The sequence below is a fragment of the Poecilia reticulata genome, chromosome 18 (assembly GCF_904066995.2).
Source record: "Poecilia reticulata chromosome 18, P_reticulata-male-v2, whole genome shotgun sequence".
Lineage (NCBI taxonomy): Eukaryota > Metazoa > Chordata > Actinopteri > Cyprinodontiformes > Poeciliidae > Poecilia > Poecilia reticulata.
Genome location: NC_088847.1, coordinates 14,836,671 through 14,855,219, shown reverse-complemented (window position 1 = coordinate 14,855,219; position 18,549 = coordinate 14,836,671). Strand labels below are relative to the sequence as shown.

The 18,549-nt window shown below is 38.8% G+C and overlaps 2 protein-coding genes across 3 annotated transcripts; both read right to left on the bottom strand.

Moving 5' to 3' along the window:
- Positions 1-1,577: 1,577 nt before the first annotated feature.
- LOC103480653 (uncharacterized) lies at positions 1,578-10,662 on the bottom strand. Of its 2 annotated transcripts, none has more exons than XM_008435678.3 (18): positions 10,498-10,662; positions 10,294-10,316; positions 8,058-8,124; positions 7,772-7,980; positions 7,603-7,683; positions 7,458-7,517; positions 7,212-7,373; positions 6,883-7,062; positions 6,728-6,791; positions 6,558-6,648; positions 6,331-6,472; positions 5,257-5,361; positions 5,039-5,138; positions 4,694-4,931; positions 4,464-4,538; positions 3,670-3,772; positions 2,607-2,722; positions 1,578-2,407 (listed from the first exon to the last, which is right to left on the bottom strand). In XM_008435678.3, the coding sequence occupies exons 1-18, from the start codon at positions 10,535-10,537 to the stop codon at positions 2,365-2,367; spliced, it is 1,899 nt and encodes a 632-aa protein (XP_008433900.2). In that variant the 5' UTR covers positions 10,538-10,662; the 3' UTR covers positions 1,578-2,364. The 2 variants fall into 2 exon arrangements, with proteins under 2 accessions (XP_008433900.2, XP_008433901.2); XM_008435679.3 differs by having other exon boundaries at positions 10,479-10,661.
- A 1,249-nt stretch (positions 10,663-11,911) lies between these two features.
- On the bottom strand, positions 11,912-17,844 carry mfsd8 (major facilitator superfamily domain containing 8). Its single transcript, XM_008435677.3, has 12 exons — positions 17,458-17,844; positions 17,250-17,332; positions 15,613-15,656; positions 15,025-15,265; positions 14,792-14,905; positions 14,558-14,702; positions 14,026-14,084; positions 13,486-13,594; positions 13,221-13,355; positions 13,034-13,137; positions 12,721-12,947; positions 11,912-12,638 (listed from the first exon to the last, which is right to left on the bottom strand). The coding sequence occupies exons 1-12, from the start codon at positions 17,511-17,513 to the stop codon at positions 12,432-12,434; spliced, it is 1,524 nt and encodes a 507-aa protein (XP_008433899.1). The 5' UTR covers positions 17,514-17,844; the 3' UTR covers positions 11,912-12,431.
- Positions 17,845-18,549: the final 705 nt, after the last annotated feature.

Below are 18,549 nucleotides of genomic sequence, written 5' to 3'. Positions count from 1 at the left end.
GCATGTCTCCACTTCCTTAACTTTTACACAGAGTGATTGATGTTAACTTGTTTAAATTGCCCTATAGTCAATTCCAGATTGACAGGCTGCCACATAAATACACTCATTATATTTTAATGAATTAAATATATTCTTATGATTGTCAGTTTCTGACTCCTGCCCACTCATACTTTCTGTGGCAGCACTAATGGTTCATTTTCCGGATTTAACTTGTCATAATGTAACTTAGTCCAGTTAAATTGCTCGTTGCTCCAACAGAATGTTCTTGTGCAAAAACCCAATTCCTGCTATTGATCTGGATGTCACTTTGACATTTTCCTCCTACCTATGACTGATTCAGTTTCTCAAAGGGAAACTGCACAACCCTTCGCTCGCCGGCTGCTCATAGACGGCGACAGAAATCACAACTTAAATTGCTCAAAAATGACTTTTTAAGACCGAACCAAAAAGTTGAGTTTTTTCATCCAGCCTCCAAAGTGCTCTGTATTGCCTCTAATTTAAGAACTAGCCTAGTTAAATCCTGTATTTGTACCAAACCTACGTAGCAGGAGGCTGGTTTGTGTAACAATGATAAAGGAAGAATAAATAAATTGCACCAATAGACAATTATGGCAAGATATACGGTTAAATAATTGTACCTTCAATCAGCTCATGATTATAAATTAAACTTTATTTAATAAAAAAAAAGACAAATGTGGGAATGCTGGCAACTGAAAAAAAATAATAATAAGACACAACATTGATGCCAAGCAGAGATTTATGATTTTCACTTAACCAGCACTTTATTCATTCCTGCAATAGAAACAGCAGGCAGACGTGTGTAGCCTTCACTCAGTCTGTTCTATCTGGACAGAAAAAGTTACCATCTCAATGCAGCTTCTCAGCAGAGGCCTGGGAGTCTTCAACCTGAGCAAGACTTGAACTCTTCACTTAAGTGTTGACAGATATTGAACCTTGAACCTGTGGGAGAAAGCGTCTCCCTCATCTCCATTTGGCGCCTCCTGGAATCTCTGAACACTCCCTCGTGTTCAGCAGGGTGAAAACACAAAAAGCTCACAGAAATCTGGCTACAGCAGGCGGAGCAGATACTTTTTAGGCCACAATGTTAGAAACGCTACTTTCTAAAATGCCATTTGAGCAGCATGCTCCCAGCTCCAGATCAGGGCTCTCTTTGCACGCATGTGCATCCATGCGGTCGGTGAGGCCTGGAGGCGTTCAGCCTGTGCCGAGGTAACAGAAGCCCAGGTTGTTTTAACAGAGTCCACCTACACCAGCCATCTCCATGTCACTCATACAGCTCACTCTTTAGTGTCGCTTCTTCACTGGTCGCTTCTTTTGTCTTTTTATCTTTAAGAAAATGTGACTGCATTATATCAATTCAATTTAATAATATCCCTCCCAAAGTAAAATTAAATGTCACAAGTCGCATCAGTTGTTGTAGAGCACTGCTAATCCACCCCCTTTGCTTTTGCTGCTGCTCTTTACAGCCAAATATGTGATTCTTCAGGGTTCCTTGCATTAGAACCCGTCATGTTGGTTTCCTTCAAAGGGAAGGCATTTTAAGTTATGACACAAACTTCAGATTAATAAAGCATCTTTAATTTTCACATTAGGAATAGCCACCTGGTTAATAAATGTGCAAGTTTGCACAACCTCATCATGGTCAATCACTAATGACAAATCAAAGAGAAAAAACAGCTATTCAGTCTAGAAGGAAAAAAAAAAAAACAAGCTTATAACAGGATGCATAGAACTGTCCTTATGCAAATGAGAACAATTGATGTATTTTAAGTTTAGAAAAAAAAAGAAATAAATTGGATACAGAAATGATGCAGGCTGTGCATGTAAGGCAGAGATTCTTCTAAAAGATCCATATGAGTACAAGATCAATGTAAAGTATACCTGTTATATATCCGTCTTACTTCCTGAACATCATGACGCCTTCAATATGTTTTAATCAATTTAATACTGTAAGCAGGTGATTAACAAACTGGTGTTGTACTTCATCAATACTTGGAGTCACTGGCACTAATAATATATGGCAACATTCAAAATAGAACGGTGACCTTCTTCTGAACTTTAAGACTTTTAAATGACCATTAAGACAATTCTGTTTTAAATTATAGCTTTAAAAAAAAAAAAATCCCAACAATAATAATAGCCCGTATTTGGATTAATGAGAGTCACCTGTGATAATACAGAAGAGTCAGATTTCTGAGGCTTAACAGGAGTAAAAGTGTCGGGCAGGAAAACCTTAAAGTTTGGAGAACACCATCGTTTCATCTGGAAGTAACAGCGTTAAGATATTCTGCGACTATTGATCATATTTTGATGAATCAGAGGCTTCCTGGGTCTGGATTGTGATCACGAAAACATCTTTGGTTTCCCACCGCCTTCTTCCCGTCGTCTGCAAACAAAATATATATACATTTTTTTTTTTTACATTTAAAGGTTTGCCTTTTGTAGCGTTAGCTGAATTTCAGTCACCAATAATTCAGGGTGAAATAGGTTTTCTCTTGAGAAAACAGATGGCATTACATAACTGATTTAAGAAACTAAATAAATGCAATTAAATTTGAATTCTCCCCAAAATGTTTAACACTAACCTGAAGTTCTCACAATGTAGATCTCGAGCTCTGAGCGCAGACCTGGAGATGCCCATCCCTTGAGGAATGTGGTCCGGGTATCTCACAGCTATCTTTATGCCCTGCAGATCATAACCCTGAAAAAAAAAAAAAACGGATAATACATGGCAAGTTAGAGAACCACTGAAAAGGTCATTTATTCCAGAAATTATATTTAAACAAAACTCAAAGCTCGAAGTCAGCTCATCACAAAACCTGGAATAAAAAGGAGCATGAAAGTCGGGGACAGTTCCAGGATTTAATAATCATGTTGGAGACAAAATTCAAGAAAAGTAAACCCTGACCAAGAACTGAATGCATATTCTTTTCATCTGGCTGACATTAACATTTTTTTGTTCAACCGATACAATATTCTAATTTTCTAATAGATTGAACTCTGGAGGTTTGTAGCTTTTAGCAGTTTCTGCACATTTCAATCTTTCAGTAGATTTTTATTTTTCTTTGCACAGACCAGGCCGAGTCACTTTATACAACAATGCATCAAAAACAAAAACCCGCCGCAGTGCAGGATGGGCAGAGGATTCAGCGGCTTAACTTAGCAGAGATGGCATTTCTGCATTTAAAACAGAACTTCCTCAGATTTATTCATGCACAGGTTTTCTTTACGTTCACTGTCAGCAATGCATTGCTGCAGGAAAAAAAGATGTTGCACGATATATGTGCTTGAAATATCCGTCATTTCTGATGACGTCGGCCTCCTTCAGGTAACTTTTCAGAAATGTCAGACTGGGTTCGCAATGTTTCTTTTAAATTGCTTTGCATTGTGCTCTGAAAACCCTAAAGGTTTCAGAGCCCTGCACACGTTCATTTCGACTAGAAAATGGACGTGTGGGGGTCGAGAAGGACACATTTTTTGCGCTAGACTTTCTAAAGTTCACAATTTAACAAAAACTATGTCTCACCTTTATCTATTAAAATTTTAGATCAAACCTGGACAAGCAAATCAACAAATTATATACTTTTCCAGACTCAAAAAGCCTCAGGTTTTGTCATAAATCCAGCATAAAGTTGCATATATACTTACATGAAGGCGTCTGATGGCTTCATCGCAGTGCTCTTGTTTAGTAAAGTTCACAAAGGCACAACGTTTGACGGTAAGAAGCTTCACGCTGAAGACCGGACCGGCCCTGTAAAGGACAGAGTTCAGAAAATTCAGGAAGTGGATTTTAAATTGATCCACTTCTCTGGATGCATTTAAAACACATCGAAGAAGTGAAGTTAGGCGACCAGTATCAATCTTTTAAAAATTACTTGGTTTAAATAAAACAAAGGTTTTTCACAGTGGATGCTTTTTGTTGAAAGCACATCTGGGATGCAAACAGCCTACAGGACCATGAAGGGTTAAACTCCAGCTGCTAATATCAGATTAAACACTTAAAAGGCACCATAATCTAATTTGCTTAAAAACAACTAAAAATCGTGTTTATTTGATTTAGTTTTTCACCACTGTGTACATCTCAAATTGCTTAAAAAAAAAAAAAAAGTTAATATTATCAATTTTAGCTGACAGTAACATTTCATTTATCTCACGTTTAATTGTGACAGAAGTGGAATTTAACCGTCCGTGTTTCAAATTACCTTTAAGTGAAAGAAAACTCATTACCCTATTGTTGCCATGGGGACTCCAAAAATATGAACGTAACCGGAATATTTATTTTTGCAGCTGCAGGAATATTGTTGCTTTTTCCCCAAATAAAAGCAATTTGATCATGTTTTTGTGCTAATAAAATACCAAAATTGTATTTTTACGCAGTATTCATCGCGCCAGGTCTCGGACCAACCCATGCCCAGTGGGAGTTTTACACAAACATTTCTTACTTGCTAAACAGCTTGCTAATCATGGCTTCAGTTACTGGAAAACACAAGTTTCCCACCCAAACTGGAAACAACTCCCTGTTGGAGAAAAGAGAACATGTTAAATAAAAAAAATTTAAAAAATGATGATGTTGAATAGAACTGAAGTTTTGACCAGCTCGTGACTTTTCTCATAACAGGAAGTGATGAATTCAAACTCTCCAAACTACCGATGAAAGACACTAGATACTCACGGTGGGGTTCTATCACTATTTATCCTCCCAGCCTGGTTAGAAGCAGGCTTAGTCCGATTGTCAACATTGGGTATATTCTGAACGAGGCCTAAGGGTTTGTCCAGAAGAGGTTTCTTAGTTGCATCATGTGACTGGGCAGAAGCAACAGGCGCAGGACTAGAATTAGCAGAGAGAACAGGAGAGACTCCGGTGACGTTTGCTAGTTGAGCCGGTGGGAGAGATCCATTTAAAACGGCTCCTGAAAACACAAAAAGGGCCTTTAATCAGCGCTGCTTAGGTGGAACTGTCCACGATTCTCTCAAGTTATTTAAGCTGCAGTCCAGAATCGGCAGCTTTGGGACTCACCTGGTGGACGGTGTAATTTAGACAGAACCTCTAAGGCTTTATCTACAGAACCATGAATGATTAAAGCATTGGAGCTCTGCTCCCGGGTAAAACCGTGCGCCTGAACAGAAGAAGAAGAAGAAGAAGTAGTCAGGAGAAACCAGCAGAACAGTCCCACCTGTACATCTTCAGGATTTTTGCTTTAAATTTAACAATGTAGTTCTCCGTCACACACACACCATTAGTTGTATTATCTGAACCCGCATGAGCTCCTGGGCCGCCTCTGCATAGGAACTCTCTCGTTTCAGGACGTCCCTGAAGGCATCAGCGGCCTCTTTATACCTCTGGAAGAAAAGAGATAAAACCATTCGCTTAATCTGAATTGAGAGCGCCAGGGGTTTGCTTTGACAATCAGTCAAAACATGTATGAGCAGACGTCACGACTCGGTGATGTTCACACAAGGTCACAGTGAGGAGTCGGAACAACCTGAACTGATTAGAAGCTGCTCATAAAGCACCGTATACGTGCAAAAACATCGAGAAGGATAATTATATTAAAGCTTCACGGCTTCCCAATTCTGTACAACTCTACAAAGATTTATTCATTTGATGCTTTATAGAATGACCAGTCCCAACGTTATGAGTAAACCTCAGGAAACTGAGGCTCTTCATAGAAAGTCAACTGGGACTTTAAACTCTGTGTTGCTCAACTTTAAACAGACTGAAAACTGAGCAATCAGATATAGATTTTAGCCACACTAAAGCTTTTAATTACTTAAAATAAGCTGAGTCAAAAAGTCAAGAGGATTTTCCCCCAGACTGACGTTAAAAATCCAGATACTTTAAGCTGGACAGATAGATGAGTTTTGTAGAAACGTCCAAACAATCAGAACGACTCATTACTTGCAGTATGCTTTCGTCCCACCGGTTAATTATTGTTGGATTTTTTATGCATGTTGAGCTGAAAAATCTTACTGTGAAACATTTAACAGGGTTGCTGCTCATGTGAACACAAGAACAGGCTGCAGGGGTTTTTTTCCCCCTTGAATCCTTGAAGTGTTCCGAATTTCATTTTTAAAATATGTTTTAATAATATTTTTGATATGGTCAGTGTTTTCTTTTTTTTTTAAATGAGGTCCTTGACTCCAGTTTCTGTTTTCTTCCTACATTTAGTTTTTCTCTCGGATAAATCAAATATTTTAACAGAATTTGAGTTGAACTGTAGGTGGAAACTCCTCACGGTCAGATTAATTATCCAAAGGACTCACAAACCATAACAAATGACATCACACTGACCACCATCATCTTATTACCTTTAGACCTGCTAGAGCTTTGCCTTTTCTAAAGAGACCTTTCACCCATCCTGGAGAAACGCTGAGCGCCAACTCTGCATCCGTCAGCGCCTTCTCATACTCCTGCATCTTTTCAAAACAGAAGGAGCGATTCCCAAACAACCTGCAACAAAAAAAACAGTTCAAATGTTGCATAAAGGCCAGTGATTGGAAGAGATTTTTATTTTATTCGTGTAGCATGTTCTTACTTAAACTCTTTAGGGTTGTACTTAATTGCATCTGTGAAATACTTCACAGCCATGCCATAATCTCCTGTGCTGGCAAATTTATTTCCAATAACTAAAAGAGAAAATGTTTTCGTTATGTTCGACCCGTGAGAAGAAGGTGAAGGTTTAACATTGAACAGATTGAAACTTACTTGCGAGATCGGTACTTATTTTTATATTATCTTCTGCAGAAGGAGCGCTGGGGATGACAGAATCCTGTTTAAAAAATAAAAATTTAAAATCTGCATTTAAAGAATGTAACGTTTTATTTTTCTCCTGAATCTGACTCTTCTGAGAGGCTCCCTACCTTTTGCTGTGCCCCCTTCGCATCCTCTTTATCCTCAGACGTTTTAACAGGAACACTTTTAGACTTCTCCTTCTCTGGAGTCTTCTTTTTGTCCTTTTTATCCGATTTGAGCTTTAGCTCCACTTTACGCTGCGCTATGAGAGCCGCTTTGGTCACAAAAGAACTGTTCATATCCAGTTCCTTAAGATAAGTATAAAAGAAATACAAAAAATGTAAAAAATTTGCATGAATGTGAAAGTCCGTTTCGGAAGCTTTATGGAACTTGTTCAAATGTGCATCCCTGAAATGGATTTAGCAACTAAAATGCAAACAGACATTTCAAGTTGTACCTCGAAATCGTGCGAGTCATTTTTGTCGTCTTCGTCGTCGCTGGATTCCTGTCCGCTGCTGCTGCTGCTGTCGCTATCTGTGTCTTTAGCTGCAGCCAAGTTCTTCTTCTTCTCATCGTCATTAACAGATTTACTCTCCTCTGACTCTTCCGCAGCGTCTCCCTGCGCAACAATGAAAACACGTGTGAAGGATTCAAGAACCAGAGAGATCATTTCCACGCCATCTCGTCTTGAAGTTGTGCTCACCTCTTCAGGTTTCCCGGGGTTTTGTTTCACCTTCTCCATTTGTTTTCTGTGCTTCTGTTTCTGTCGGACAGAAATAAACGCAGCGTCTCTCAGCATCTCACCCCTTCCTCCACGGCTCGCGCCGAAAAAAAACCCCGTCACTCACCTGTTTCTTAAGCCGCTTTTTCTCTGCCTTTTCTTTGCTCTTTTTAGTTTCTTGTAATAATCGAGCTTTTCGTTCAGAATCCTAGCGCGGCAGAGCAGAGACACCCGAGTCAAACCGGATTCGAGGGATTTCATCGAACCTTTCAAACGCAGAGTAAAGGTGCACTCACGCTCTCCTTCGTCTGAACTTTATAAGACGGCGGGCTGGAGTTGCCGCGAACTGAAGAGTAGTAATGTAGAGGGGACTGATAAGAAGAGCTGGACGCTCTGGTAAGGTCTCCGCTCAAAGTATTGCGAGCGTAATGTTGATTAAAGCTGTGACGACGGTGAGCCCAGCTGTCATAATCGTCCACATCTAGCTCTGCATCATATTCAATACCTGCGGGGAGCAAAAACCTTTCGTTTACACACTAAAATACCGACGAATATGACGGAAACATCTCTTTATTCCCTTACCGAGAAGGCCACATGTTATTATCCTCTGCATTTGAGGCTTGTGACCAAATAAGCCCACAACTTTTTGCTAAATGACAGGAGAGAGAGAGAGAAGGACACACAGTCAGATTAGGTCAGCATGTAAAAATGTAAAACTTCGACAGTCAAACTAAATCCAGTTTTCAAGGCCGTCTGAAGCTCTGCCTTAGTTTGTATTCTTCGGCTGCAGCAGGATTTAAGATTCTGACGTGGAGCTTTTTCAAGGTTTCACTTTCCGTTATCCAGGAAAACCTAACTCAACAGATGAGCTCCTTTTATTGCATGTGACACACGAACACAAGGAAGAAAGCAAACCTGGAATTCATGTGCCGGTCATTTTTAAATCCACAGGACAAACAAAATAAATCACTGCCACATGCAGGGGTGGGGAAAAAAGTCACAAATTATAGATTAATGTAGCTTTTGAGACGATGATCTAAGAGGAAACAATGTGATTTCAACTGTGTTTCTGACTAGAAATATATTACTGAAGGCAACATCAAAAATATTGCTCCAGAATTTTGACATTACTTTACTCTGAAGAGTTTCTCATTTTAAATGACATTTCTGCCATTATTTCAGTCTTCATTTGTTCTTAATAGTCTATTGCTATTTTTCTATACACAAATATAGGCATCTTATTATTGAGTATCCCACTCAATTGCACATTTGATCCATGTATGCTATCTTTAATATTTTCCCTGTGAAATGTATAATTACTTACAGTGTTTTAGTTTTTATACTTTTACTGCAGTTGAATCTGCATGTTTACATAAACCGTTGACTTACTGCTTGATCAGAAAAATGTTCCCCACTGTGGGAAAAGAATACATTTAATCTATTCTAAAAAATAATAATAAAATAAAGCTTACTTCTCAACATCCATTATGTTGAACAGTCGCGAAAAATAGCTTAAACAACAAAGTAACAGTAGAAACACAGCATTTACATTGTTGTTATCACCGGTTAACTAATCAAGAGAACTATTTCTTAGCAGCAGTGCAGAGATACTGTTGTTTGTTTTTCTAGGTCACACAAACCAATCTTTCAGCAAAACAATACATCAGAGATTGTGCTTACAAAGGCTTCTGTTGAAATATGCACAACAACAACCAGTAAGCAGCAACTACAAAACAATGCTAGCATATAAAAAAACAAAAAAAACAAAACAAAATGGAAGCAGCCATGTTGCAAACTCCCAGCACTGAGCAAAGAAAAGGCAACTTGCCAAGCTTTTTACGTAGTTACTCATCAGTTCTGGGGAAATTGCGACATTAGTTTATTTTTAGGAAGTAGCTAGATTTGAAAGGTTATTTAATCGTTTACGCTTATTTTCGTCCATTTGTTGCATAAAACAAATATTGATACACCAGTAAGTGAACTGGTGACCAAAATGAGATGGCCAACTTTAGATGTGCGGCTCAGAAGCTCAAGAATCCCACTATTTCATAACAGTGAAGGCATCATTTTTACATAGCTACCATCTTGTGCTGAAGAAGTTGTTACTGAGTGAAAAGTGCTCAACATGAGTAATTTTCAGATTCAATTAAGTGTAAGAAACTATTAAAGAGAGAGAGAAACAATTTTGACTACAAGTCTACAGTTCATGAAGCCGTGTTTCTAACATAAATGATTCAGGATAAAAGTCATTTTGAATGTTGCTTATGAATCACAATACAAAACAAAAATCTGAATAATCCAAAATAATTATTGGCAATTCAAATGTTTACAAAAACCACATCTACCATATTTCACCTCCCACCAATTTCTCTCTCAAAACTTAAATATGCTAACATAAAAGTAAGTTGGATTTTTCCCTCAAATGTAGTTTTGAATTAACTAAAAATGACAAATGTAGTACATCTAGTGTTAAACTACCTAAGCTATCAATAGGATTTGATTTTTTTAAATACAAACTCAAAACAGAAGTGCTGAACTTTTAAAAGACATAATTTAAAGAACAAAGCAAATGCAAAGATCGATTTAGTCACACTTTCCATTGATGTTTTAGGTTAAAAACAAATATCAGCTAAATTTAGGTATGATCAAAATAAGTAGGTGTATTTTGTCTTTTGAAAAAGTTTATTGGGATGAAAACGAGGCCAGATTTTAGGTTCAATTCAGGACAACAGCTGCTACTTTCAAGGCCGTTCGCTCAATGCGACACATTCCATTAGCTTTCAACTACGACCAAAACAACAGTGAAAATGTTACTTACGATCATATGAATATCCGTAAACTCTGAAAAGCAGGAGAGACAGTGCATTTTAACGGTTAGGCTTTAATGGTAAAGTCATTTATCTACATTTAAGTTAAGTGTTACTCCAATCTATTCGAGTCAACTAGCATGCTAACTGCACTAGCCACCAACTTCTAAACAAGTCCAAATGAGCATTTTCTTACCGGTTTCATCGTTAAATACCTGCATGTTTAGTATCACACACCGGAGATCGACGTCTCATACACTTCTAATCAACTAATGAGCTTCTAAAACAAATAATATAGCAAGCGCCAGTTTCAGCAGCTTTCAACGTGAGCTGCGTTTTTGTCTCGGCGCGCTCTGAACTCTTCTCAGCATCCGGTGAGGAAGAAGAGGAAAGCTAAGCACGACGTCATGGATTTTGCCAATGGGCGTTTCGGTGGCGTTTCAGGATTCGGATCATTTGGCGCTACATCAGTCGGATCTTTCGGATCCTGGGCTATTCTAACGACATAGAAGCACGTTTAATATTTAATTGACAGACCCACTTCGCTTTAGTAAGTAACCACGACAACTTCACATTTAGTGACCATAACAGAAGTTTATATTACATGTATTAAAACTGTTAAAGCACACTTAAAAACACAAGTAATTACTGGTAAGTGTCTGCCTGATGTCCGCTGCTTTAAAATCTAAACAAGCAGTTTGAGTCGGAAGTCGGTTCCTTTCCAAAACGAGACGGCAGATCAAATTGACTCTGTCACCACCGACCCATCATTTAAGGCATTGTTTACAAACGAAACTTATCATTCCGCCCCCTTCTGGTTATTTTAGTAATTACCACCTGTGTTTACCCCTTTATTTTCTGCTTACTCCAAAACTTCAGTATTGTAGGCAAAACCGGACAAGTAGCAGTAGAATCCATTTCAGTATTGATCACGGAAACAACATTAAGTCTTACAAAAAGCAAACTAAAAGCAAAACAAGTAATGAGTGAGGTTTATTGCTTATTTACCTTTTTCCAACACCTTACTATTAACCTCACGAATATCGCACGATAAAATACATCATTCTGTTATGGAGGCCAATAACCCCCATGGGAGATGTTTGTCATTGTTGATTTATGAAAACTTATAAGTGAAACCTGTGAATTTTTAAAAAGTGTTTTATTTCTTTTGGGTTAAAGAAATAACCAGGCTAGACTGGTTCAGCCATGTTGCATGTTTTTCTTTGTGGACAATGGCTCTTCCTATCGTTTGGTGGATTTTCAAAACTTTACAGATGAAGCAAATCCTTTCCAGACAGATGGGGGTCAGCTTCTCATGTGTACTTAATTATCTTTAGATTGGAGCATCATGTTTTCATTTTTTCTTTTCTTAGAACCTTTAGACTACTTCATGCTGTCAGATTGTACTTAAGTGATTTCTTGATTCTATAAAATGCTTTTAATCAATGTTATTCTCCACATTATTCTGTGAGAAGTTGGAATATTTAACTGTTCTAGTAGCCAAACTTTGTGTTTGACTGATCCATATCCTTAATATACTAAGCAGTTTCCAAATACCAATAATCTATTAATAAAATGTAAAAAAAAAAAAGGTGATTATGGCATTATAATGGAGTAAAGCAGAGGAAGTTAATTTCACTATAAAAATTTAATGCTTCATTCACTTCATTATCTCTGTACACACATCCAGAAATCATTTTCTGAATAATTTAGGAATGAGAAAACTCCCATAGTTTCAAACTACGGGTATTATTCAGATAATTAGGAAAAATAACATCAGTATTTTTCTTACAGTGCATTAATGTTAAAATGTGTAACTGGTAATTCTTAATATAAACCATGAAACCAATTTCCAGCAATCCTCAAACAGCAAAACATTATTATGTTGTTTGTCAACTTCTGTCGCAGGCCTTTAAAATGAGTGAAAAGTCAGTTGCAGTTCCAGCTCCCACTCTGGTATGAGAAATAATCCATCAAAATCTCTTTACTATTAAGATTTAGGACTAAAACCCTGAGTTAAAAACTAATATTTGATCAGTCCCCACATTTAAAATAAGAAGCAGCAAAATGATTCTGTCACAGCAGAAAGTCTGGACAAATGTACCATCGGTTGTCATGTACTCCTGCTAGTTTCCGTGGTGAGAATCTGTTACTCCACGATCCTTCCGTGGCGAACAGAATAGGCGATGAGTCTGTGGTAGGCTGAGAGGAGGAGGATGACGCCCAACACCACCATACCGCAGATGAGGCTGAAGGCCCAGCGAGGTCCCAGGAGGGTGTAGACGTGGGAGACGAAGACGGGACCGAGTGTTCGCGCCCCGCTCCCCGAGGCGGTCAGCCAGCCCATGTACACACCCTGGAGACATGAAAACACACTGAGCCTCACTGAACGCATCATAACTGCTTCAACTTATCGAAAACACTCCCGAACTTTTCACCTGAGGTTTTGGTCCAAGGATTTTGGAATAAAGCGTGTAGGACATCACATTGCAGGCCGGGTAGCCCACCCCGATGAGAAAGTCTGATGAGATGTACTGTGCGAGGTAGATGGCTGGGATGGTCTGACACCAGGTCTGCTCGTACGGGCAGCCTGTGGGCTCCACGGTGCCGTTGCCAACTAAACTGCCCCCAGACACTTGACTGACCAAAGAGTTGTTTTTCAGGTCTGCATTTTGGTGAAAGGAAGAAAAACTCAAGTTCAAATCCAGATTTCTTCCTCAACATTTCCCCTATTGTTTCCCCACAGATTACCTGCCCACTGGATTTTGGGGAAATGATTTCCCCAGGGAAGCAAAACAATGAAGCCACAGAATATGATGCCAAAACCTGCAAGCAACACGGGGCGATCCCCAAACCTGGAAGGAGAGAAAGTAACTTCGTCATGACCCAAATTCAGCCAAACTAAAACATATCCTCTGTTTAGACAGGAAGCATTTACCTCAAAGCGGCTGCTTTTACCAAAAGAAACACCAGGATTGATTGAAATCCGATGCCGACCATAATAATACCGTTGTACAGAACGGCTTCTTTCCTCGTCCAGGCGAACATGTCCATGGACAGAGGAGTGGCAATTCTGGAGAATAAGAACTGTTAGGACTTTCCTCCAACCCAGCAGGTGTGTGTTGTGTGTTTACAACACACGCTAACAGGTGTGTGTTTACCTGCGTGAGTATTTCAGGTAAATATTTCAGTGCAATACTTACGTTTCAAACACAGCGAAGATGAACATGACGATGAAGAACAACACGTTGGAGGTCACAACAGCCACCTGGTCGATGGTTTCCACAGATTCATCAAGGATATCGACTGTGTCTGAACAAAGAAGAAGAACATTTGAATAATTAAAAATAAAAACTGAAACTGATCTATACACTTATCTGGATTTTTTTTCTTAACTTTATTACCTTGTGTACCAATTTAAGTTAAGCTGCAGGTTTTAATTAACTTATGACGCACTTAAAATCTTACGTGCAATGGCTGTTTCCATACATTTAGAGACAGAGTTGGAACCCTTATGACTGGTAATATCAGTTACCTGTATTTAAAAGCAACTTTAGAAAATTAAGCAGTATGGTTGCAAAAAAAACTAACTAGTTCTTACTGTTAAGCTGAAGGTAAAAATCTCATTCCAGAAGATCCACTTATTCAGATCTCATTTGATCAAATCCCATACACCCTATTTTTTTGTTCAACGTGTAAATAAAATAACAAAATAAGCAACAAAGACTTCAGACAACCAATACCTTCTGAGGTGTAGTTGATAGATCTGATGTGCTTCCCATCTTCATTTACACGGTGCTCTCTGGTTGCAAAAACATAAGAATATTAAAGATTTTAGATGAAAAACAAGGCAGCAACTTCACAGCAGTCACACTGGTATTCCAGCAGTTGCTAGTTTCTTCCACTTGAGGGCAGTGTGGGCCTGATGGTTGAAACTTGGACTAAACTGGTTGTTCAAGTAGGATAACGATCCCAACCCCATGTCAGAGCTGGTTATAGAATAGATGACGTAGTTTAACATTAAGCTTTTGGAAAGTCCTGAGCTAAAATATATTGACCGTGTGTTATGGACTATGCTTATAGATCAAAAAATTAGTCAATTTAAAAAAGAGCAGATTGAAGTAATAAGACAATCTGCAAGAGCTGACTTCAGTGGAGCAAAGTTTGTCCATTTTTAAGCGGTTCAGTGGAGAAAACAGTGATGTGTTCTGAATTTGTTGTCCTCACATTTTGAAATAGCAACACACACATGAAATAAAGATGAAATAAACTGACTTGAGCACCAGCAGAACCAGCAGGATGTTGATGAGTCCGAAAAGTGCAGCCAGTAAAGCCGGCGTGGTGTACATGTTGAGCTGCAGGTCTAGGAACTTCACCGTGACGCCGTTTTCTCCGATGAAAGACAGGCATGCCTGCAGAGCTGAAACCCACAAACACAGACATGAACATGAACACGTCTTTCTTCTTCAGAGTTATTCTCCACACCCAGAGCAGCTCCGCATGAAGCACCTGGTCCGAGGATGAAGCCCAGTGCCTGACAGGCGCTCATGTTTGCCATGGCTCCAGTCCTTTCTTTCAGGGACGTAGCCCCGGCGACATACGACCTCCCAACGGCAACATTACCTGAAGGGAACAAATCGAATATCACTGTGCATGAAATGGAAGCAGAGACATCTCTATTTAACACCAGGTCAGATTTTCAGCGTTGTAAGAAATCATGAGCCAGAAGAACGGATTCCCACCTGCTCCGAAGCCAACAAATGCTCTGGACATGAGCATGTGGTACTTGTTATTGGTTTTGGGCAGATACGCGTAGGCATAGTAGATATTGGCAGCCAGGTTGATGAAGATGGAGCACACCAGCGGCTCCCTGCGCGGCCGGTGATTAGACCACAGCCCAAACAGAGGCGAGGCCACCATCTGACCCAGACTGTAGGCTGCAACCATCCAACCCAGGAAGCTGGCGTCTGCGCTGCTGTCGACCTGCAACACGAGACAACAACGAGACCGACTTACTAAAATACAACACTGTCTGAAGCAAGTAACTTCAAAAGTATGGATAAAAAAAAGTATCTTTCTTTTTGTGTCTTTTTTGTAATAAATGATGCCTCATATCTAAACAATGATTCTTCAAAAGGTAATTCAAATGAACAAAATATTCTATTTTTGTCCACAACTGATTTTCTAAGACTTTCTTTACTACTTCTTTCATTTCCCTTTTTTCCATTTATTTGTGGTCACTGTGGTTTTATGCAGAAAGCGAACACTTTCTCTCAACCTAAAAATAAAAAAACAATTCCAACAAACTGAAAATTGAAAGCATTCCATACCTTCTGCAAATAGGGCCATAGTGATGTGATGACGATTGTGAAACCTGAGCAGAGACAAGAAACGGAGATGATCTACAAGCTGTCAAAGATGGTGAACATGGATTTGTTAGAAGGGATACAGAAGTTGCAAAGTTAAAACTTTCATCTGTTACAGAGAGAAACTCGTGATCAAGCCCACTCTCCAGATGTAGTGATGGACTCAGACCTGAACCATCATAGATGCATAAAGCCAGTTACAAAGTCGGCCTTCTATCATCTGAAGAACAATTTCCAGGCTTAAAGAACTAATGACCCAACAAGATCTTTCTTCCATGCATTGATATTTAGTCGTATTGATTTATTAAAAGATCACTGCATAACAGGTTTAATAACTTAATGGTAGATGGATTGAATAGCATCCTATGCTAATAGTTAGTTGCTTACAAAGATTTCTTTCTTCAACTGGTCCAACCTGGTGGATGTGACGGTCTTGAGCTCTGGTATTTCTGGTTAAACTGGTTTTAATAGAAGGCACTGCTGCAACTGATCACCTTTGATTTATAGAGCCAGATCTAGATACTGTGTTTTCATTCCTTTATTTGTATTTATTGTATCTAATTTATTTACATTACAGTTAGTTATCTTGTAATTTATCTGATTAACAACAATATACCTAAAGCAAATTTAATATTCTGTCACTTTATAGTGGTTTAAAATGTAACTTTTATTTTACATGGATCTAAAAAAAAAAAAAACTGGTATTAAAAAGTTCCTAGAATTTGTTTCAAAACGTGAATCCATACAGATTCATTACACGTAGAGTGATGCATTTCAAGTGTTTATCTCTGGCAATTCTGATAAATGTGAATTACATCTAATGAAAATCTAATATTCAGTTTTTCAGGAATTTAGGATGTTACACAAGATCAATAAAACCTAAAAAGTCAGTGTAATGAAACATATCTCCATGGACCAAAGCTGCAGAGACTGTAAAATAGCATCCCCTCTATGTCAATGTTAAGAATATTGTAGTCACAAAGTACTGCTTTAACACTCAATTTAGTTAGTGGAAGAGAAAGTGTGATGAAAATCCCCTAACAGGATTGTGAAGTGAAGTCCTTTCAGGGACTGGATGGTTGCTCAGCGGTCTAAAGTCCTCTTTTCATAAAAAAGTACATTCTGCACTTGAGTTCCTACTACGCCAACACTACTAATACCAGCTTTCATTACCCATGGTATCATTGTGCTTCATCTGCAAACTGGCCAGAGCTAAACCCCACAGAATTTCCATATTGTACTGCAAAGACAAAGATGAGACTGTATTGTGAGAATGATGATGTATGTATTAACAGCCCTTTGTTGCATTGGTTTAAAGAGTAATCTGGTCATTTCCAGAACAGAATTTTAGCTTTCAAACTGAACTACTGAAATAAGTTATCTTTTTGATTATCTTCTATTATTGAGATCCACTGGTATAGTTTTATTAAAAATGTTCTGCTCCTTTTTGCTAATTTTCCATCCCTTTAAAGCCAAACCTTTTTCATATTTACGTTATCCAACACATTTGTCACCAGTTTTCAGATCAGTCGTCTTGTGGAACTAGACAGACCAGGTGTGTCCGCACAAAAGGGGACAAAAGTCATGGGAGCTTTCCTCACCTACGCTGCTGAGAAACATTGTGAAGTACATGACCCGGATGGACCTCCACCGGCTTCTGTAGTCCCCATCCTGGGAGTCATCGCTGCATCCAGACAGGAACAACGATTTGTGGTTTAAAATTATTTAATACAGTAATACAAACACATTTAAAATCTGGCTTCACGCATTCTTGGTGGTAAAAATGGACCCTGTGAACTCTGTACTCACCTGCTTGCATCGTCCCGGAGCAACGGAGTGGTGTCGTCTGGGTCAAGATGTGACATTTTAACTAATTAAGTAATCTAGAGAAAGTCCCGGTGGTGTCCTAAGTCGCCATGTATACGAGGGTCAGTGAACTAGCCGGGGCTCAAAGTAGACTCCTGCTCTTCCGGAAAGCTTCTAGAAGCTAGCTAGACTTGCAGATAACCTCAGCCACACAAAATAACACTTCAGCTGCAGACATTAATAAGCTTAGCAAATGCTGCACATATTGTTGAAAAGAGGCGTTTCTAACCGATGTTAAAGCCCCAAAAAAGCAGCACGTAACACAAAACCTGACAGAACTGGACTATGATACCATGGCAGCGCAACTTCATGTAGGTCCAATAAATAAACTAATGTCCGGTTATATCTTACAAAATAAGACACAAAACAGAAAAGCTATTGAATTTGACTTTAAATGCAGCATTTTAAAGTAATTTAAACAGTTAAATATTTATCTAAATGAACACACTGGATAATCTGCTTATGTTTTAATTTTAATTTCTTTGTCTTTAACAAGTGCCTGCTTTTGTTTTGAAACCCAACACTACGTAACGCTTGTGTCATTTCCGCCTAAATACTTTTAACTTGACGCAGCGCGCTCGCTCACGTGAGAACGCGAACACAAACATTGCGGTCTCTCTCTGACAGTTTTGTGTCAAGATCAAAAGTGAAGCACCAGATATCACAGCAGAAACCTTGATGGAGTCCTCGGTTATTAATGTGAAGAACAAAACAGCACAGCAGTTGATATGCATTTAATTAGACTTCAGCTGTTCAGAATACTGCTTAAGAATCCGGAGAGTTTTATAAACTGACATTAAACTCTTATATAACATTAACATTACACCCAGATTGAGGATGGTTTAAAAATACACAATTCTTCTCTTTATTTTGATATTAACAGGGGAGGAAAAACTGGTGCTAAACATGTTGCTTGTAGAAATAAATGTATTATGTTCTCTATGTGAAACGTAAATGATTAGAGTGGGAAAACACACACACACACGCACGCACGCATACATACGCATGCACGCCCCCTTCCCCCACCCCCGGCCA